The following is a 21,639-nucleotide window of genomic DNA, read 5'->3' on the forward strand; positions in this document are numbered from 1 at the left end:
AAAAATATATGTTCCCTCTCTACATCTTTTCTCCTCTCTTCCTTTAGTTCCTTTCCCTACGAAGTGGTTCCCACTCTACCTTCATGTCACACACACACACACACACACACAACACCACACATCTGCTGGGATGCTAGGATGTGGTGGACGAACTCAAAGCTATGAGACATTAGCTCCAGTCCCTCCTTCTAACACAATGCTTGCTGCTGCCTCTCTGTACACAGCTGATGCCAGTCCGAGTTTACACTGAGACAGACCAAAGCCAAGCTGCACCATCCTGCTCCTCTAAGGTGAGAGAGAAGGGTCTCAAAGCAACTCCCAAAATGTGTGGGCACCACTTGGGTGTCGATGGAAGATGGCGCCTCAGAATCAGCTGTAGACACCCAAGATGCTCCAGAGATGAGAAGTGCATGTGCACACTGCTGCTGTGCCCACAGGAGCCCAGGCTTACTCTCCATCATGTCTACCTCTGGGAATACCTTAAGCCCCGCACTCCACAGTTATTCCATAACGACATTTGATTATGTGTGTGAATATTAATTGCAATTAACTGTGTATGTGTGATACAAATGGGAGTATTTTATCAACTACCCAGTAAGCAGCTTATTTTTTAAAGAATGCACTAGAGGTTTGAAGAGATGGCGATTGCTCCAACATCCCAGCTTTATCTACAAGTGAAGATCAAAAAGTCCAGCTAAGAAGCCACCAAGGAGGCGTGGCATCGAACAACACAGAAGTAACTCACCTGTCCACCTCTCAAACAACCAAAGAGACGCAACCCTAAAGGAATGTGTCACTCTTCCTGATTTATACATGGGAAAACAGAGGCATGGAGACCACTTGTCCAGCCTCACAGTTACTTTTGGGTAAGTCAGGAATCTAACTACATCTCATCTGCCTCTTAGTTTGCAGCTGCTTATGACCCTCTTCCTAGAATTTCAGGACTGACATGAACCACTTCTGAGGTTCAAAGGGAAGAGATCACAAGTCCATTGTTCAGTATCACACATTATCATCTCATTATGAAAGTTACTCTGACTTGGTGAAGTGGGAAAGCCATGTCTCAGAACATATCCGCAGAGCACAGCCCCATGAAAGATGAGAAAAGACCCAAAGTCAACAAGAAAACATTAAATGACTATCATAAAAAGTCTTTTTCCCCTCAATTTCAAAAGCCCGGATTCCAGAATAAAGAAATAAAATCGTTCAGTTTTTTCAATTCTCAAGTATTTGCGAAAGCAAAATCTAATTATAAAGAAGGCACCCAACGGCGGCCGGGCCAGCCTGGGGTAATACAGTGATAGAAGCATGTGGTCAGCCTGGGGTAATAGAGTGATAGAAGCATGTGGCCAGCCTGGGGTAATAGAGTGATAGAAGCATGTGGCCAGCCTTGGGTAATACAGTGATAGAAGCATGTGGCCCCAGCCTTGCACACTAAAGTGTCAGTCTGTGATCAGCTCTAGTCAAGGCATATGTCAGAAGAACTCACCCACCTCATAAACAGTCATGAACCCCAGTGTGCCCACCAGTCCTAAGCTGAGTTTGTATATGCAGCCAAAGTAAGCCTATCTGGTCCAGAGACTAAATGACTATCTGATAGCTAGCATGCCCCACCCACCCTGGAACCACCCCCAGCACTGACCCATTTTCCTGCCTGCCTTGGCAATCTCATCTTAATTTTATAGGCCATTTCCTGACCAAAATTTAGGAGTTATTTTAAACCACTAACCCCAAATAGTCTTTAATCTCCAGGAAATAGGTTTGGTTGTAATGGGACACAAATCAGATATTCCCAGTCAGGGAACCAGGTGGCCTAGGCCAGGGAAGTGTGGAGTGCTGTGGGCCTCTATACAGGTCATCGCATGCCCCAGCTGGGCTTCACCCTGGCTGACCTCCACAAAGGGTCACTGCCCCCCTTCACAGGTGAGGGGCCTAAATGTCACCACCAAAGCTGGCAAGACGAGCCCTGTGAAACAGCCTGATGAAGAGTAGGGCTCAGGTAGCCAGGGCAAATTAGTTCACCGGCACCCACTTCTTCACACACCGTAAGTATGTTGCTGGGACCTTCTAAGGAACATGCTAGTGGCCAACAATAATGGCCCCAGTGAGAATCAAGATAACAGGACTAAGAAGGGGGCATTTCCCATGCAACACTTTGGCTTCAGTCTAACAGCAAGTCAACGGAGATCCCCAGATGCTGGCATGCTGAGACCATTCGGCCGCTTGGCCAGAACCTAATCATACACCAAGCTACTGCCTAGAAAACAAAGAGAACAGCTAGACCCTAGTTCTCTAGACCAGTAACATCCCCCAATAGAAATTTAGAACCACCAGGACACCCCACACTGCTGAACCAGAAACTTTGGGTGTGTCCTCTATCCCTTGGTGGTGCTGATGCTGGTATGAGCTTCATGGTGCTGATGTAATGATCCAACCGCTCTCCTCCAGCCCCACCTGCCCGTTGATGTCATTACTTGGCTATTTACTCCTCTGAGTTTCCTTTTCATTGAACCAGGTATTGCTTGGCATTAAGCAAGCACTGCATAAATGCTTTGCAAACAATAGCTCATTTTCTCCTCATCAACAGGGTCACTGCCTTTCACTCATGAGAAGGCCAGAGACTGTGTGCCAACATGCCAACCCCCAGCAGGGCAAGGCAGGTCCCTAGTCCTTTCCTCCTGAGATGTGCCCCATTGTCTTTCCAAAGTTATGAGCTTGCATCTGATCTCCTAGCATTCACTTATTAGAGAAACAGGCTTTTCTTTTGTCTGCCTAAGCTTAGGTCACCGGAATTGAGACCAACCCTCTCCTCTGGCATATATACATTGAGTTCTAGCTAACGTTCCCAAGTTATAGATTTTCTAAGTGACCATTATAATAAAAGACCGAGATCTGGGTCTGTGTTGTTTACCTACTGAAACCTCACATGCTGTCATCGTAAAATGACACCATCACCATCCATTAAGCCCTGATGCAGTGGCATGCTGGTCCTAGCATATGCAAAGCGTTCACCTAGATGACAGCTCTGCAAATTGAGATACTACTGTGTTCCATAGGAAAGCAAAAGATGTAGCTCAAAACTTACAAGCTAGTGAGGGGGCTGGAGAGATGGCTGGATGGCTAAGGTGCTCGTTGCCCTTTCAGGGAACCTGAGTTTAGTTCCTAACACCATATCAGGTGGCTTACAACTACCTGTGACTCCAACTCCACAGGTCAAACTCCTCTAGTCCCTAAGTACAGTGCTCAGGTGCATGTTTACATACAGTTGTTAAAAAAAAAAATACTTTTTTGGAAATTAAGAGCTAATTAGGAAATGTAATTGCCTGAACACACACACACACAAAAAGATATTAGAAAGCTACATAGTAGCCCAATCCTTCACCAACTGTATTATATATTTATGTTAATTTCTGTAAGATAAACACAGGAAAAATGTCACAATAGTTACTGTTAGTTTCATCAGTCACCTGCTTAAACATGAAATGAGTACTGGCCTAGAAACTGGAGTGCTAGGTAGAGCCTATCCATCAGAAGATACACGGCTGCTAGTACCCAGGAAATGTCACTGATGCCAGAAGGAGAAAGACCGGCTGTCTTAATCAGAGCGTCTATTGCTGCTATGAAACACCGTGACCAAAAAGCAAGCTGGGGAGGAAAGGGTTCATTTGGCTTATTTATACCTCCACCTCACTGGTCATCACTGAAAGAAATCGGGGCAGGAACTCAAGCAGGGCAGGAACCTGGAGGCAGGAGCTGATGCGGAGGCCATAGATGGGTGCTGCTTACTGGCTTGCTCCTCACAGTTTGCTCAGCCTGCTTTCTTATAAAACCCAGGACCACCAGCCCAGGGATGGCACCACCCACAATAGGCTGGGCCCTCCCCCATCAATCACCAATTAAGAAAATTCCCTACAGCTGGGTCTTATGAGGCCATTTTCTCAATCGAGGTCCCCTCCTTTCAGATAGCTCTAGCTTGTGTCAGTTTGACATATGCCTTGGGAAGACTGAGTTTCCTATGTCTCTTCCAAAGTAGATATTTAACAACAAAATGATTAAGCCACTCGAATTAAATATCAAATGCAGGAGGGATTCAGCTCCTCTAGAAATTGTGCTGAGTTTCTGGGCATGGTGGCACACGCCTTTAGTCCTAGCACTTGGGAGACACAGGCAGGTCGATCACTGTGAGGTCATAGGCCAGCCTGGGCTACAGAGCCAGTTCTAGAACAGCCAGGGCTACATAGAGAAACCCTGTCTCAAAATTTAGTTAATTAATTAACTAAAAATGATAAGATAAAAAATAAAACAGAAAGAAAGTATGCTGAGCAGTGTCCAATTCCAACCAGGAAAACCTCGTGGGAATGACTAGTCAATCACACAGATGGCGTCCCGCTAATATGCTGTGTTGGGTAAATGGCTTCCCACTTGGTGTGCTGGGCAATAAAATGTAACAGTTGTTTCCCTCGGTTCTCAGCCAGTGTCTCCTGATGTCTCCTGAACAAGAAAGGTCCCAAATACAACAAAATATGGACTTGCCAATAGCAGTCTTCCCAAAAGAGTGGATTACAGGGGCAACGGGGCGGATGCTCCTTAGCAGATGGTGACGCAGCCCACTGGGGCCCCTGTGGCAGGTGAGATGCATCTGCTACATCTGCCTCAGGCACTGCACTCACCTCCTACCACACACCAAGCGAGATCTGAAACCCAGATTACAGGAACTGTGCCTATAGTGCGTGGTGTAAAGCCAAACCCAGCCAGGCTTCCATAACGAACATTACTAAGCCACGGAGTAAACTATTTACATAGGGAGGTCTGCGCCATGTGTGTTTCCATGTCGTGTTTACTCTCCGTAGGAATATCTGCTCAGATTCGGAATTCAGGGGAAACACCTCCCTGCGCCATTATCTTCCTTTGTGTTCTCTAATAATGCCACAGGACAGACACTGTGACATAGTTTCCAGGAGCCAGGACACAGCCCCACCAGGACTCCCAGGGGAGGACGAGGGAACAGCCTGGAAACATCAGGACCAATTAATTACCAGTGATTAATTCATGCCTCCACCTATGGGCCAGGCTCTCTCCCTAGCCTAGTCAAGGTGCTTTAAAAAAAGATGTGGCCTTAGGCGTTTTACAATTGGCAGGGATGTCAGAACCCAGCTCCCAAAGATGATGCCATAGCAAGCTATGTGGTAGAGAGAGCCTGCCTTTCCTGGTGGCTGCTCACTTACCTCATGCACACAGCTTCCCTGCAACGCACAGGCCTCCTCCGTAAGGTGTCATTACCTTCACCTTACAAACGGGGTGAGGGGCTTGAAAACTAATGGTTCTCATTACGACGAACTTTAAAATTCCAGACCACACCCTAACTCTAGGAAGCTCAGGAGAATGGAGAAGGCTAAGGGAAGACAGGCATGTTGCAGGTGTGAGAGCATCAGAAATGAACTGGCCCCTGCGATGCTGGGCTGTGAGGATGACGCTTATGCAATCCATACACCCATACTGAAAGGGTCTGCATAACCAAGTGGGCTGTGCTCACGATGACACTGCAAAAGTGTTAGAAAGCAAGAGAGAATGGCAGAGCAAGGAGGGGTGGAGACAATCCTGCCAAAAGCAGGACCTAGTGTGGGTCAGAGCCATGGAGGAGCCAGGAGAGAAGGGCACAACTCCAGAGCCATCCGCCATCACTGTTAATCGGAAATAACCAAACGGGAGGTAGGGCGTCCAAAGGCCAGATGGTATGAGAAGCTGAAGTCCAACTCTGCAGAAGTTTGAAATCAAATGGGGACAGATGGGGTGAGGCGTCATTCTCCAACTATAAGCTTAAGATGGCCACTGTCAGGAGTGATGCAGAATGCAGGGAGCAGATGCCTAGGTAGAGAACTTAGAAGAGAAGAAAGCACAGGCCTACTCCATAGACACGCCCAGTGGGACTGGGACAGGAAGCAAAGGGCAGCAGACAGCCTTGCAACCCCAGGACAGAGGCCACAAGAACAATGGCCAAGAACACAGGGTGGACCCAGGCCCCTGAGTGACAGACTGCCAAACATTAACCCCAAAGGAATCCTAGAGTTCAAACCTAAGAAGACATTCCCAATGACCCGGTTCTGATTTTGACCTTTCATTGTGTGCTGGACAATGGCAGACATGGTCCTTGGTATTGTTCTGCAGCTCACATATTTGCTGGCTGGGAAGAACAATGCCCCGAGATCCTGCGTTAGGCCCTCTATTGTTGTTCTTGCTTACTTTATCCCGGAGTTCCAAATGCCAAACCCGCTTGAGAGACACTTTAACGAGGTTAATCTGTTTCCATGTTTGGGAACAATCGCTGTTCAATTCAAGGTTGTTCAGTTGTGAACAAACATTGTACAATTCATCCTAACAGAGATTCGTGCTGGGGTCGACTCATGAGGCCCCGCCCTTATCTCCAAGGCTTGGTGGTCCTTCGTAACTCCCGGGTTTTACTGTCTGCAAAACCTTTACCAGCTCTTCCCTAAATAACCCAGCTTTTTAGGCCCTCCTTCCAATCTCAGGAGTATGCCCACTGCTGTTAATGAATAATGAGGGGGTTCGTGAGGTCCCTCCTGCCCTTGCCCAGATCCACATAGGCTTTCTGGGTCAGTTCCCACAGACACTCCTTTGTCTTGAGTGGATCATCCTTGCTTAACTTTCCAACCTCCCCCTACTCCCAGAGATCTCCCACCTGGAGAGAGAAGACAGGTCACACACTGGGCTGGGCTCTCCTTATCTCTGATGGCGCAGACCTTGCCCTTTAACTCCCCTTAGGCTTTGTAAAGCCAAAGGTCAAACACGCCAACAGCTAATCCCCAAGACAGCTCCAAGGAGAGATTTCAAGGTCACTGTGGAAGGCAAAGATCCTTAAGATTGACAGATACTGGGAAATGTCATCCTGCATTCTGCTGCAGGGCAGTGTCATAACAGCCAGGGGCTTCTATTCTAGCCCCCACGTTTGGGGGATAACATCCTCCCAGTAGTCCCCCCAAACGCTAGACTTAGTTCTCCTATGTCTTTGAGGTCCCTCTGTTGTGGCACTGTCTGATCCCCAGTGTCTCTAGTCAGTCCATGTCCTCAGTCCAAGACTGTGTGTTACTCCCTCTGACCTGCAGTGTGGCCAGCGCCTGCCTGGGAAAGCATTTGTGAAATAAAGGACAAACAAAAATCTACATATAAGGAAGGGGCGGTTGTGACTGCAAGGGAAACTGAGGCACAGAGTTCAAATGCACTCTAAATATCCCTGAACACACTCATTCAGTGTACACCCAGTAATTCAAAGCATCAGTCAGCACCTCTAGTGGAGCCCAGTCTAGCACACACATGGCTAATGCGCAGCTCTCTGGCTGATTTCAGAAGCCCTTACCCTTTCCCAGTCCTGTTCCTTGTAAAAAGAAAGAGGACTGGGGACCCTCCTCACTAGCACCCTACTCCCAATATGCCTTGTTGGGAAGCCAGCCTTCTCATCTAGATGCAAACTCAAAGAGAGCCACCCAGACAGGCCTGGGAAGAAAGTCTTCCCTCTTCATATGAGCTCTCTGGTCACTCAGTCCCTGGAGACATGACTAATGTTCAGGAGACAGCAAGACTGCTGGGCAGGCATGGCCACACTTAGGGGAAAGTTCACATCTCAGACCCTGAAAAGCCATTTGATAAGCATCAATAGAGAGTGCCTGCCCAGTGTGTGCACGATCCTGGGCCTATCCCCAAGCAGAACTGATGATCTTACCATCTGAATTAACAATTAGCTTAGAGATGTTTGACTTGGAAAACTCAATGGAGGCTAATTCATTGCTGTGGTACCTCTAACAGCTAGTTTTAAAAGGAGCTGGGCAAAATGTTATTGATACCGTGAAAAGGACACAGATTTCTAAATGAGGGGGGGATGTTGTTTTTAAACAGGTCTTCTTGCATACCTAAGGTCATATGCACATTAGCAGGCTTGCTAATGGGGTGAATGTCTTACCAAGGTAATGTCTTAGGGTACCCACAGGCCAAATCACTTAAGATAAGGCAGCTGGAGGAACAGAACAGAGCGAGCGTCCAGAAATGTACTTGGTCTTACAGGACAATTAGTAGGAAATACATCAATGTCAAGCATCAACACTGGCTGGTTTGACTTTCCAAGTAAGATCAGGAGTTCGTGTGGCTGACTCAACTGTTTAAAGTCCTGAGGGTCTGGACGTGAGATCTCACAGTTAGCTTTGCTAACACGATCGTTCAGAAAAACCTAAGGCCAAACAGTGGCTCATGCTTTTCCATCACAGTGATCCCCTTAGAAATCCTAGGTCTTTTGGTAAATATTTCCCACCCTGGGGAATGAACCCAGGGCTATGTTCATGCTGGGTAAGCACTTTGCCCGTAAGCCTCTTTTTACTTTTTATTATTATTATTATTATTATTATTATTATAGGGAGGGTCTCCCTATGTTGCCTGAGCTAGCCTTGAACTCATTCTGTTGCCCAGGCTAGCCTTGAACTTGAGATCCATCTGCTTCGGGTGTCCAAGAAGCAAGAACTACAAGACCGCCAGCAGGTCCAGCCCATCAAGCCTGCTCTTTTGAGAAACTACCCTCAGCAAGAGAATGGGTAGTTAAACAGCTACCTGAGGTGAAGGTGGAGGCTGGAGAGAAGGGAACTCTCTGAAGTTGGTTGCTGATGTAATCATCCTTCTTCAGAAACCAATGATGAAGCTGCCACCAGGGAGGCAAAACCCAATTAAGATACCACCTAGTAATGTTACCAGTTTATTCTAGTATGTAACAGTTAATAATTTATAGCATAGTTGATCAGTATCGCTCCTGCAGGAAAGAGGTGAAATTCTTAAAAGGAAAAGAAAATGCACAATTAAGGAACGGTTTCTTTTAAAACTTGGAAGCTTCGGTGAGAAGCAAACGTCGTTTTTTAGGCATTTGAGGGGAAGGCAAACTATGGAGAGGCCACACCTTGTGGCCTTTGGGCCTGCATGGCTGTCACAGCAGCAGCAGCTGAAGTGTATTCTCTAGAGGCAAAGGCAGAAAGTCTGGCCGGGTTCCTCCAGAGCTGGAAGTCTGGCTCTTGCAAACATCTCCCAGCACCCTCCTGGCCAAGCACAGCACCAGAGGAAACAAAAACTAAAAAAAAAAAAAAAAAAAAAAAAAAAAAAAAAAAATTTGCGCAGGGAACAATGCGACGGAGTTTCGCTTTGGTTTCACACTCAAGTCTAAATGTGGTTATAATTTTCAGGCACGCACTCATAAAAGGCAAGAGTCGAGGCAGAGACTTTTAGGATGCGGAGAAGAGCCCCGCGTCTGTTCTCAAGCGTGCCGTAGGCTACACAAAAGTCGTGGGAAAGCAAAAATACAGATGTTTCCAGGCAAACGGCCCAAAGTTGTTCAGCCTCAACCATCACGGGCTCCAAACAACCAGAAACACACCCAAAGCGGTTCCCCCTGCACATGTGTGTAGGACTCTGAGTGGCGTGGGGTGTGCCTAGCCACCCTTCCAGCCCCGACCCACTCGCGCGCCCCGCCGCTCAGCGCCTTGACGATGAGGGTTCAAATCTCACTGGCTCCTCCGTACCCTCACCCCGCCGTGGTACAAGCTAAGCTTCAGTCCCTTCCTAACTCTCCCGCACCCAGTCCATACATAACAAAGGAGGTTCCGTAATGGATGTGCGATCGCTACCCACAGGGACTACGAGAGGGAGACTCGGGGGAAGAATGCACCTGGCCGTGCCACCCGCGGTACCCTCGAGAGCCAGGCGGCTTGACTGCGCCAGGCGCTGGACAAAGAGGCCTCGCGGGGCATCAGGGGTGCAGGGAGGGAGGCTGGGGAGCGCAGCCCGCAGGGAACTCACCTTCGCAGCGGCTCGGCTGCGCTCCTCGTGGAGCAGAAGGGCGGCGAGCAGCAGCAGAAGCCAGACGCTGAGCCGGGGCCCCATGGTGGCGCGCCCGGGGCGGCAGGGGACCAACAGAGACGGCGGGGAAATGCAGCCCGGTTCCCGTGGGCCGCGGCGAGGTGCTCAGTCTCGGAGGGCCCGGGCGTGAGCCCTGCTCACCGTCCCGGGTGCGGTGGCTCTGCGCAGAGACCTGTGCGCGCCGCCCGAGGAGCTCCCCAATTTGTTGGCGCTGCCCCCTCCCCTCGGCAGTGCGCGGGCGGCGTCTCCAAGGGGAGGACCCTGCGGCGCGGGTAAGAGGCGGAGGCTGCGCGCCGCTCGGGACTTGGTGTCGCAGGGAGTCCGAACGCCGGGGCTCTGCGCTCCGCACCCAGCTCCTCCCGCGCCCCGATTCCACGAGCCCCTTGGCTCGCCAATCCCGGGCAAGCACCAGCAAGGCACGCCGGGGCCGAGAGTCCGGCGCCCACGGAGCAGAGCCAGGCGGGCCTGGCCGCCGGTGTGCCGCGGGCCAACGCTTCTTCAGGGGCCCATGCGCGCCTGCAGCAACTCCTGACCCTGAGGTGAGAGCGACCCCCGGGAGGCGCAGAGAGCCAGGCCCCAAGTCGCCGACCTGTAGCGCCGGAGTAGGCTGAGGCTGCGCGCTCCGTTGGATCGGAGCTGGGGGAATAGGGATCGCGCTGCATGGGTTGAGGAGCTCCAGGCAGGGCCTACGGAGAAGAATCTCCCTTTTTCTGTCTCCTGATGGGACAGAACTTTGGTCACCCCGCAAGGAAACGAGGGACATTATGCGGAGTCAGGGTGCTAAGATGACGATGCTCTCTCTGCCTGCCACCTTTGCTAACCCGCTTTGTCTCTTGCCTCCAGGTTAGGAAGGGATCGAGCCGAGTCTACAGCTCAAAGACTGGGATCATGGACCGAGTGCGGTTCAAAGCGTCTGGCCCTCCCCTGCGAGGGTAAGTAGCCTTCTGCCTGGTCTCCTAGGTGAAGGGGACCTTGCATGCATCTTTCAGGAGTTGACAAGTTGGGGCCCGCATGTTTTTGTCGCTTTCTTACCCTCCCTCCCTCTCCTGTGCAGGTGGCTGCTGCTAGCGACTGTGACAGTGGGACTCATGGCTCAGAGCGTCTTGGGGGTAAGTACCGCTTGAACTCCACGGCGCTTGGAGTTCCACGCCCGTGTCGGGTTGGGACGCTCGCGGAGCCTCGTGGAAGACAGGCTCGTCGAGCCCACCTGAGTGTGCGTATGCATTGTAGGTGTGTGCTACTGTGTCTGCCAGCCGCACGTCCCGTGCAGTACAGGAGTCGGCCCTCTCTAGGGAGCTAATAATTAAAACGTAGCCTCAGGCACCTTTTGCTGCCAAGCTTTGGCCTTAGCAGCAAGGGAAGAATGTCTGTCACTAGGCCACGAGGCGCACGGACGGAGGGGGCTGGGAGCAAAGAGTTTCCAGAAACTCAGCGGTGGTGTCCAGGCACTGTGGTGGGCAGAGAGCATCTTGCTTAAATATGAGTCTCTGGGGAGGGGCGGGGCAAGGAGGAGACAGCCTCCTGCTTTAAGGTTGTTCGGGAACAAAGGGATAGAAACCGCGGTCTCTTCCAAATCTTGAGTAGGCCCTGAAGAGCCACAGGCCAGAGGGAGGCCTGTGGTCCCTGGCTTCTGTGACTTGTTTGCTGTACCTGTTGCTCCTTGAAAGACCAAACCAGGCCTGCCAGAACAGCCTTTGAACTGAACTGAAGAGATGCTCTGGGGCTCCCTCACATTTTAAATGTAGCCACTCCTTATAGAGTTGTACCAGAGCCACAGGGGTGTGTGTGTGTGGGGGGGTGTCTCCTCATGGGTAGTGCTGTTTAAAAGAAACATGAAAATTGAGAACCCTGGCCAGGTGTCCTGTGTGCCCTGTTTACCTGTCTGTGGAGTACCCAAGTTCCAAGTAGACACAGCTTGGGGACACCAGTACACTCTGTGTCTGGAACCAGCACACCTTTGGGGAAGGAGTCCTGCTTCAGCCTCCTTCCCTTTCCCTCACCTAGCTGAAACCATCAGTGGTTCTCAGGCTTGCAGAAAGTGGCCACTGATTCCATCACAGAGTTGCTTTCATGCTCTGCTGGGATGCAGGGCCCAGCATGAGGAGAAAGAGGAGCTCTGACCAGACTTTGGCTGGTCAGCCCTGGCCAGTCTTATAGCTTGAGTCTGTCTCCTTCCTGCCCCAGTCCTCAGTCCTGACGTAAGAGCAGAACCTAAATGTTAGAACAGCCCATTACTTATGGGCCTTCATGCATGACTCCCACTTGGCCAGGATCCGTAGACCACAGCCGCACTTAAACCCACGTTCCTAGAAAGTGACGCCCAGTGTGGTGACTCCCACAGTCCTGAGCCGCTGCACAGCCATCTATGTCTTTTATCCTGAGAACGAAGACCTTACCAAGCATTGGGTTTTTTTTTCCAACTCCCAAAAGGGTTTGCTATGGAAAGGCAATTTACCCAGCTCTACCCTTGCCTCGTGACACCAAGCCTCAGTTTCCACATTCCTCAGAATATTTGCAGCTTGTCCCAGAGGCCATATTCCCTTCATATACGATATAGCTCCCTAACCTCTCCAAATCCTTTCCCATGCTACAAACCCACCTCAGTGTCTCTGGCCCTTTACTCTTGGATGTGACGGGGAGCAGGTACCTCCCAGAAAACCACACTGCCTAGAAAGGCTTTCCAAAACTCCAGATCCCATCTCAGACAACCCAGCAGGACTCTAGAAACCAGACACAGAAGACTTTGGGAGCCCTGATCCGCTCCCAGGAGCTAAGAGACAGCGTCAGATGTCTTCCGTGTGCTCAGTTCATTCTCTGGGCTTTAGAGTCTGAATGGTTAAATGTGTGTGAATCAGTGTGTCTGCAACTGCGTGCAACTGGTATGGTTAACAATTTGGCCCACTGGCTTTTTCACAGCTAGTGCCTGTGACGTGACTTCTTGGTGCACGGAAATCTTCCTTGTGGCGAGCTCTGCCCCTCCCCTCTTCGTCCACCCAATTCTGCTATCCTGTTCCATTGTTTTTGATATCTGGAACCATTGTGGGGTGGATCAGTTCAGAAAATAGGACCACCGGTTGTATCTTGTGGGGGCCTCAGACAGAAGCAGCTGAACTGTTAGTGAAAAGAATGGGCAGTTATTTCATGAATGCTTCTTGCATACCAACGTGTGTGCATGAGCACATCCAAGACTAAAGGAAAATACTCCTGAGGTGGGTAACTCTTATGCCCATTTTACAAAAAAAAAAAAAGAGAGGTCAGAAGTATAAATAACATACCCCGGGTTTCTCTTTGTCCATGATGAGGCCAATCACCTCACCGCCACACCCAGCCTCCCGGATTCCCAGGCCAGTAGTGAAGAAGCTCTTTAGGCTTATCCTTGCCTCTCCCCATGTTGGGACTTTCCTGGGTCTAAAGCTCAAACACCGATTTTGGAAAGTGGGGGAATCCCTCCTCTACCACTCTCTCGTTCAGGAGGAGCACAGAGTAAATGAAGTGAAGGGCCGCCATCACCATCCTCAGCTCAGGGTCCCCTGGGAACACACATGTTCTATCTCTGCACCTCCGGACCAGTCACTGTCACCCATGTGGTTGTTTCCGAAGGCCAGAAAAACTCCTACACATACAAATGCCCATCATGAGACTAAGGCTTGCGTCGCAAAGGGGTGCCAATCCCAGAATCCTCCGTGGCAGGCTACCTGGGTAAAGATCCCAACTGGACAAGCACCTAAAGCCTACTGTGGGCGCTTCCATGTATGTCTGAGTCATAGGGACTTGGGGAACAGTGTCCACCTCACAGGGCTGTGAAGGGAGCAGGCGGGTCTGGGACTAAAGAAGACTGTGTGTTCCCACTTCCCTGAGGCTTTGTTTGATCCCTTTGTGTGAGACCAGGGCCCCCAAACAGAGGAAGTCACTGTGGAGCTCTCTCTGTTGATAGAATGGAGCCACGAGCACTTCCAGCCCTCTAGAGCCTCCCATCTCAGCTGCCCTGAGTAGCTTAGATGGCTTAGTCACATCACAGACACTCCTCATCCTACACACTTAGAGATGGGTAGAAATTTTGATCAGAAGAGCGGGGACAGGAGAGGGTCCCAGCCCTGTCTGTGGAGCAGTCAGAATCAGAAAGAGAGACAATATGAGACTCAAGTGCAAAGTTCTAGAGCAGAAAAACTAGGATTCTGCTAAAAAATAAATTAAATAAAACTCAAAGGGCTGTAGTTGAAGGTCTGGAGAGGAGATGCTAATGTGAGTGTTGGACCAGGAGGAGTGTGTAGAGCACTGCTGCTTTCCAGAAAGGCGTTGAGGAAAGCTGAGCCTGGGGTCGTCAAAAAGATATCCAGGCTCTGAGGATTCTAGAAAGTGCTTTCAAATTCACCTCCGGCTTTTTGTTGCTGAGGCTGTTCACCAATAGAGGCGGCAGGTGAGTTAGGCACCGACATGAGCCGACTCACCTCGAGATCCAAGCACCCTTGGCAAGAGGTGGTTCCTCCTCATGGCTACTTAGTCAGCTGCTTGAGCTCAGAGGGAGTGGGAGCTGAGGAGATGCTGGGTAAGCTGTATGCTGCTCCTGTGATGGTCCATACAACCCAGGTGAGTCAGAGACAGATTGCAGCCTGAGCTGCCCACCTCTGCCAGACCTTGTGGAGATGGGCCCTGGGCTCAGGAGTCTCCAACCCCTATCCCGGGGTGGGGGGCAGAGAGGGGGTCCAGCAAAAGTGTCTGTCTGGGTGAGCATCAGGGCTCTCCAGCATGGGACAGAACAGAGCCTTGGGTGTGAGGCCTTCCCTGCTGTGCATGCGAGCTAGTGAGGAGTTTCTGGAACCCAGTAGGTAAATGTCACTCCTCTAACAGCCAATCCCTCCAGATAATATCCTTGGCATCTCAGGACTGTGGCCCTTGACCCCACTGACTACCCCAGGTGACAATGAGGTTATTGTTTACGTAATCTATCAAAGAATCGGGTGATATGGAATCTTAGGAGGATTCTGTGGGTGTCTAAGTCCTTTGTGTGTAGTTAGGGGGTGAATTTCAAAGAAAGTTAAGTAGCCAGGGCTTCCCTAGAAAACTCTAATCTATTCATGGGTGTGGGGGCGGGGGGCGGGTCTTTGGCCCCTGGTGGCTCTCTGCTCTCTGACCAGCTCTACTGAGACCTGTTTGGCTCTCACTGAGGCAGATTTTGGAGCAGGGAGTTTCCCTGTATATCATAGCATCAAGTGTAGTGTGCCACCCGGAGTGGATCCTGGCCCAGAAAAGCCATGTTAGTGAAAAGCATAACAGAAACCTACTGGAGTCTGTAATTGAACACACTAATATTTATTTCTTCTTTTTGAGAAGTGTGCAAATGTCTGCAAGGTGTTAGCTCATTGTCTTGTCTGGGTGGAGGGGGTACAGGAACCTGAGCTGTCTTTGCATTTTTTGCCAGTGTCAACTGAGATACAGATAAATTTCTTGGTGATAATGGTTGTGGTTGTGGTGGTGGTGGTGGTGGTGGTGGTGGTGGTGGTGGTGGTGGTGGTGGTGGTGGTTGTGGTTGAAATATGGCTTCACTACATAGTCCTGGCTAGCCTTTAGCTCACAAAGATCAGCCTGCCTCTGCCTTCAGAGTACCCAACTCTCAGGAGTTTTAGCAGCTAGTCAAACATCAATTATGGACCAACCATGTGTCAGTGACAAGCAGATGTGCCAAGGACAGGGAAACATTGTGCCTGCCCACCCTCCAGTAAATCAAGGTCACTCTGCTGGCTTAGGAAATATGGCCGAGTTGTTCCCTGGCCTGGGTGAGGGCTCCTCTCCCAGAAGGGCCTGCAGGGCTGCAGCAGGAGCCTTCATTCCCTACAAGGGAAGGTAGAGGTAGGTGGAGTGCCACGTAGCATTTACTCTTCTTGTCCTGGGACTCTCCTGGGATCCGTGTCCTTTGTAATGACTGACTGGCTGATAGCCACCTCTACAGGGAGCTGGAGGGTGGGCCTGGTCCTGGAGGACCTACACAGCTTTAGAGGTTGGGACTTTAAACCCTACTTCCAAGAGAGGGGCCCAGAAACAGGGATTAGCCATGACTAGTGAGTTGGTCCATCATGTGGATGGCGAAGGAGCTCCGGATCAGAGACACAGAAAATCAACCTTGAACCTTTGATTAGAACCTGAAGTCAGGTTCTAATGTCCTCATCGCTCTGGAGAACAGGAGAGCTGCATGCCCTGTACCACATGAGATTAAGTGCTGGAGAAACAGTGGTGTGCCAGGACAGCCTACATCCTATGTCCCCAACCACCCCTTCACACACACACACACACACATACATTTCTACACACACATACACACACATATACACACATCTCTACACACATACTTCTCTACATACACATGCACACACATCTCTACACACACACACATCTCTACACACACATATATCTCTACACACACATCTCTATGCACATACATCTCTACACGCACACACATATTTCTCTACATATACATGCACACACATCTCTACACATATACATCTCTACACACACATGCCCACACACATATCTCTACATACACACACGACTTACACACACATCTCTACACACACATATATCTCTACACACACATTCACACACATCTCTACACATACATGCACACACATCTCTACACACACACACACACCTGCATGCCCCCTACCTCTATCTATACATAAATGCCCACACACACATCTCTACAGCACACACACATCTTCCACACACATCTCTACATACTCATACACACACACACACACTTCTACATGGCACAGGTCTCTGAGTAGGACCCCCGGTGACTACAGACTGTGTTTCAGCCCCTGGGGAAAAAACCAGGAACATGAGCGAGTGGCACTTGGTCTGTGGTGTGGCCTGGCACATTGACCTGTCACCTACATCAAAGGCCAGCAGCAGAGAAGGTGCAGCCTCTGTCCTGCCGCCACGTCTGCCTATGCTATCCTCTGTGTGCTTCTCACTCAAGCCCAGTGTCCCCTTCCCGCTAGAGCATGCCCAGAGCAGAGCCCAAGATACCTGTGCTCGCACAGAAATGGGACCCACGGCAGACTCTAACTGAAGCCCTGCTCTCTAACTGATAGGCTTTCAAACCATCCTCGGAGACGCAGGACTTTGGAGTATCATTCATAATCCTCAAGGAGCTGGGGAAGGCGGCTCAGCTCGGAACCCCAGTGCTTGGGAGACTGGAAAAGGAGAAATGAGAGTCTGCAGTCAGCGTAGGCCAGATAGGCAAGACCCTGTCTCAAAAACCAAAGCCCAGAGGGTAGTGAAGGGTGAGGAGGGGTGTGCCTCAGCACATCCCACACTCATGTGAAAATGACCTCAGGTACCATTTATAATGAAAAAGAGGAAAACGTAGACATTAAATGTGGTCTACCCCCCCCCCATCCACTGCTTTTCTGCCTGGACACGCCTTCTTCAACTCCTGTAACCATGTATCCTCTGTGGGCACCCCATGGAGTATGCTCTCTGATGCCTGAAACATAGTGCGTTCTAGAGGAAGCAGTGTCTGCGTGGGTATGAGTGACGGGGAGTTCAGTTGCCAGGGCCGAAACACGTCATTTGGGTGAAGACTGCACTCAGAGAAAGTTAGCAAGAGATTATATCAAAGTCTGTTTGTTCACACTGCAAAAATTAAATGTTACCTCCACTGGATGAAGCATCTGGGGAGTGAGGGCAACTGCCCATGGTGATTTGCATTTTTTCCTAGGGATTGTTTAACCCCACCCATAAAATTCCTATTTCCATGTTTCTGCCCATTTCGGTGATCTTCCATGTGGGAATTAGAGAATTTGTGTTTGGAACTCCATGGAGCCATTATCCAGTGACTGGCAGGACTCACTGAGCCCTGTGCTCTTAACTGAATGTTGATCTTGGTGTCCATGGTGTTACAGAGCCCTGCGAGAGCAGGGGAAGAGGCTCTGGCCTCACACGGTCACAGACATGGCCTCCTCGCACTGTCCTGAGGCTCTGGCTGGGCCCAGGGTACAGTCATTTTAAAGACACATTTCCTCTGTGGTCCCTTCCTTCCCAGTCTTCATGCATGGTGGCAATGACCCCAGTAGAGAAAGAGAGGCAGGAGGACCCCACAAAGGGATGTGAGCCCTGAAGACAATTTGGCACCTGGGAATCCTAAGCCAGAGAGAAGCATAGCATTGCTGCTGTTTTAAGCAGCGAGTGCTAAAGCCCAGATCCAGCCATTGGCACGACAGACTGAGAGACAGATTGAGAGACAGACTGAGGCAGAGCAGGCAGAGGAGTCTGCAGCAGCAGGATCCAAGGTGGGAGAGGACCAACGACTGCATTCTAAGCCTTCTGCCCCACATTTTGAAGCCAGGTATCAAACCCCCAATGACCTCCCAGTAAACCTGTCTGTGATCATGAGAGGCCTTTCATTCCTACATCTTTCTTTCATACGTCCCCTAACGCTCCCATGGCAACCATCCTTTGCTTCCTTGGCTACCTTATTCATAGGTGTTTTATGTAGGGGTTGAAGGGGTTGAAAAGGAGCTACTCTGGCCTCCACACCCTCATTCTCTTACTGAATTCGTTACTGATAGACAGGAAAGCTAGGAGTGATTTTGTGGATATGAGTTTTGTATCTGGCTGCTGGTTTGCCCAGAGTGCTTATGAGATGTAAGAGACTTCTGGTGGTCTTTGGGGTCTTCCCTTGATGAGTTTTTCTTCCAAGTGGCTACTTTTCTCATCCATTTGGACAACTTTACCCTCTAGGTTCTGGGTTGAACGTGTCTGCTCTTAACCCTTTGACCATTTTTACCAGGTACGTTGGAAATCTTCATCTGGGGTTTTTCTTATTTCTGTACCTTTGAGTTCAGTAGCTAAGTTATGATGTTGGAAGAGTTATGTCCGGCTCTCATATTTCTCTTGCCTTCCTGTGCTGGGGTTTCTCTGTACGTTTGGTTCTCTCTTCTTGGTTAAGCAATCTTCTTTCCAAGTAGCCTGACCTTGACATCTCAGTTCTAGATAGCACTCAGCAAGGGGCTACAAACTACTACAGCATCAGTGCCTTCATACCATCTATTCAAGATAAAGAAATACATTTAAAGGTTTATACACTTCTATTGGTGTCTAGTCTGTCTGCTCTGGACAGCTGCCACTCTGAGCCTTTTCCTGGGACTTTGACAACATAGGGTTTCTCTCCTTTACTGAACCTTCTGTGAGAAGACCACTGTCTCACCAAAACTCTGGACCTGAGGTTTATGGAAGATGTGGGCTTGTCCAGAGGGTAGAACTGTCTTAGGTTTCCCTTTTGGAAGCGACTTCTGTTTTCCTCCCACAAGCCAGGGACAGGCAAGCCCACCATTGTATCTTCACCCTCTTGCCTAGTGTTTAGTTCTTTCTCCCATCTCTGTCTTTAGAATGAAACCCGTTTTTGCTTACCGTCCTCTAGTCCTCCATCTTAGCCAGGAAGTCGATAATGAGGTGAGGATTCCTGCCCATTTTCTCAGTGTCCAGAGCATGAAAACTATGCTATGTCTTCATGGCTCTTGTTAGATCATTGCTGTGGTGACCAGGGACTTGTGCCCATGTACAAAGCCACCCTGTACCACCTCACATGGTAGGAGCTGGCCTAGATACATCGCTGATGCCTCCACACAGAGAGATCCATTTCCTTTGAGTCTGAAAAATACCAGCAAAGAGGAAATTCTTATTTGCATTAAATCAAGGTGTAGCTAAATTAGTTCCAGAATGAAGGCTTATAATAATTGTATTTAAATAACTTGGAGGTCCAATTATAATGGGGTTGGGACAGAAAGCTTGAAGAGTCTGGATAGGCAGAGTGTGATATAAAGAAGCAACTAAAATCTTGAGTAAAGAAAGAAATGTCCTCCCATGTGCTTCTAGGGTAAAGTGTCTTCCTTTTCTCTACAGCCATTTGAGAACCACTGACCCTCTGGTAAAAGAGGCCAGCCATGAGCATCTCCCAGAGAAATGCCTCCTTCCTCCTTTCTTATTTGGCCACTTACTTCTTTGTCAAGTAGCTTAGTCATAACTGAGAAAGAACCAGGATGCACACTTTTCCTGTCTGCAAACCTCCCCTGCCACTTCCCAACAGAGCCCATGCCCCACCCCACCCTCCAGAGAGGACCCCAGCTTGGACAGGATTTCCCACCATCATACTGTCTGGCCTCCTCCCTCTTCCTGCTATACAGGAATGCAGAGGCCAAGGTCTGGCCCTCTCTGGGATCTGTGGCAGCATCTATTGCTGTTGAACATAGTTGGGTGTGTTTAACCACATCTGGACATCAGCACATAAAGAGAGTATTTTTAGCCAACACCGAGACAGGCCTGCTCCAGCCCTGGCTTCTGTTGGTTTCCTTCTGTTCTTCTGTTGATCTATGACGGTCTCCTTCTGCCACAGTGGCCATGAGCCTGCAAATCCTACCTATCTCACCATACAAGGTGGTCAGTCCCATTGGACCTGGGCCCAGAGAGACCCCAGCACCCCAGTGCCCTTTGCCCTCCAAGGCTCCTCTGTCCTTCCCTTTTGTGGGTGCTGAGTTCTCCGACAACAGCACTTTGTTATCTGCATCTCACCTGATTGGAATTTACCATTCTAGAAATGAATAAGCTGTTTCACTCTGGAAGGGGAAGGAAGCGGGATTACTCATGCTGGCTCTCGGCGTTGGGTTTTTGTTTCTTGCTGGTTTTTTGGTGGTTTTTTTTTTTAACCTTTTCTTTTTGAATCCAAAAATTCCTGACTGAGGAAGACTAGCAATTAAGGATAGAGTTGTGTCTCCCTTGGTTCGGTGGGCCTGTTGTTCTAGCTACTTGAAAGGCTGAGGCAGGAGGAGCACAAGTGGAAGGCTTGCCTGAGTGACAGAGTGAATTCAGTGCCAGCCTAGATGATCTGGTAGATCCTGCCTCAAAATACAAATGCAAGAAGCAGACGAGAGCTGTAGGTCAGTGGTGCAGCACTTGCCTAGCAGGCAGGAGAGCCTGGGTTCCAGGCCAGGCACTGGAAACAAGCAAACAGTCCTGTAAGAACAAGGTACAGTCTTGCCAGAAAGTTCTGGAATAAGGAACAACTGGACTACAGTGATATTTGAAACAGCTGTGGTTTGAGTCTCTTGAGCCAAGTCTGACCTTTGGGCTATCCATCCCCTATGAAAACAAGGGAGCAAAGCAGGTCAAAGTCTGTTTCCTTAACAGAGGACACACAGACAGACAGACAGACCAACCAGTTTAAAATTGCCTTTTTGAGCTGGGTGGTGGTGCATACCTTTAATCCCAGCACCCAAGAAGCAGAGGCAGGCAGATCTTCATGAGTTCCAGGGCAGCCTGAGCTACACACAAAAAAGAAAACCCTGTCAAAAAAAATGCCTTTTCATGGGCACTTCCACGAGGCCTGATGTCTAAGGTTCTCCTTCCTCAGTTCTGCTGTGGGGCAGACAATATCCCTGTCTTCTAGTCAAGGCTGCATCCTTCTTAGGTTTACCTTGAATCTCTAAGAATAAAGACAAAAGGAGGTGTCTGATCTCTCACCTTTTTAGAGTCTTGTTCCCATATATATGTCATGAGTTAAAAGACATGTAACTCTTATAATGCCATCTACACATCTCAGACAGATAGACAGACAAACAGACATGATGTTCACCTGAAAGTGACCCTGCCTCAGGACTCCTGTTCTCTCTCTCTCTCTCCTGTTCTCTCTCTCTCTCTCTCTCTCTCTCTCTCTCTCTCTCTCTCTCTCTCCTGTTCTCTCTC

At 49.6% G+C, this 21,639-nt stretch overlaps 2 protein-coding genes across 2 annotated transcripts in view; one reads left to right on the forward strand and one right to left on the reverse strand.

Moving 5' to 3' along the window:
- Positions 1-10,106, reverse strand: part of Col4a1 (collagen type IV alpha 1 chain) — a 116,318-nt gene extending 106,212 nt beyond the window's left edge. Inside the window, exon 1 of the mRNA XM_021169414.2 lies at positions 9,844-10,106. Coding sequence (XP_021025073.1) covers positions 9,844-9,927 — 84 coding nt within the window. The 5' untranslated portion in view covers positions 9,928-10,106. The remainder of the gene's footprint in view (positions 1-9,843) is intronic.
- Positions 10,107-10,137: 31 nt separating this feature from the next.
- The window catches only part of Col4a2 (collagen type IV alpha 2 chain), a 137,950-nt gene continuing 126,448 nt past the window's right edge, over positions 10,138-21,639 (forward strand). The window contains exons 1-3 of the mRNA XM_021169415.2: positions 10,138-10,442; positions 10,747-10,835; positions 10,958-11,012. Coding sequence (XP_021025074.1) covers positions 10,792-10,835; positions 10,958-11,012 — 99 coding nt within the window. The 5' untranslated portion in view covers positions 10,138-10,442; positions 10,747-10,791. The remainder of the gene's footprint in view (positions 10,443-10,746; positions 10,836-10,957; positions 11,013-21,639) is intronic.

This window comes from Mus caroli, chromosome 8, assembly GCF_900094665.2.
Source record: "Mus caroli chromosome 8, CAROLI_EIJ_v1.1, whole genome shotgun sequence".
Taxonomy (NCBI): domain Eukaryota; kingdom Metazoa; phylum Chordata; class Mammalia; order Rodentia; family Muridae; genus Mus; species Mus caroli.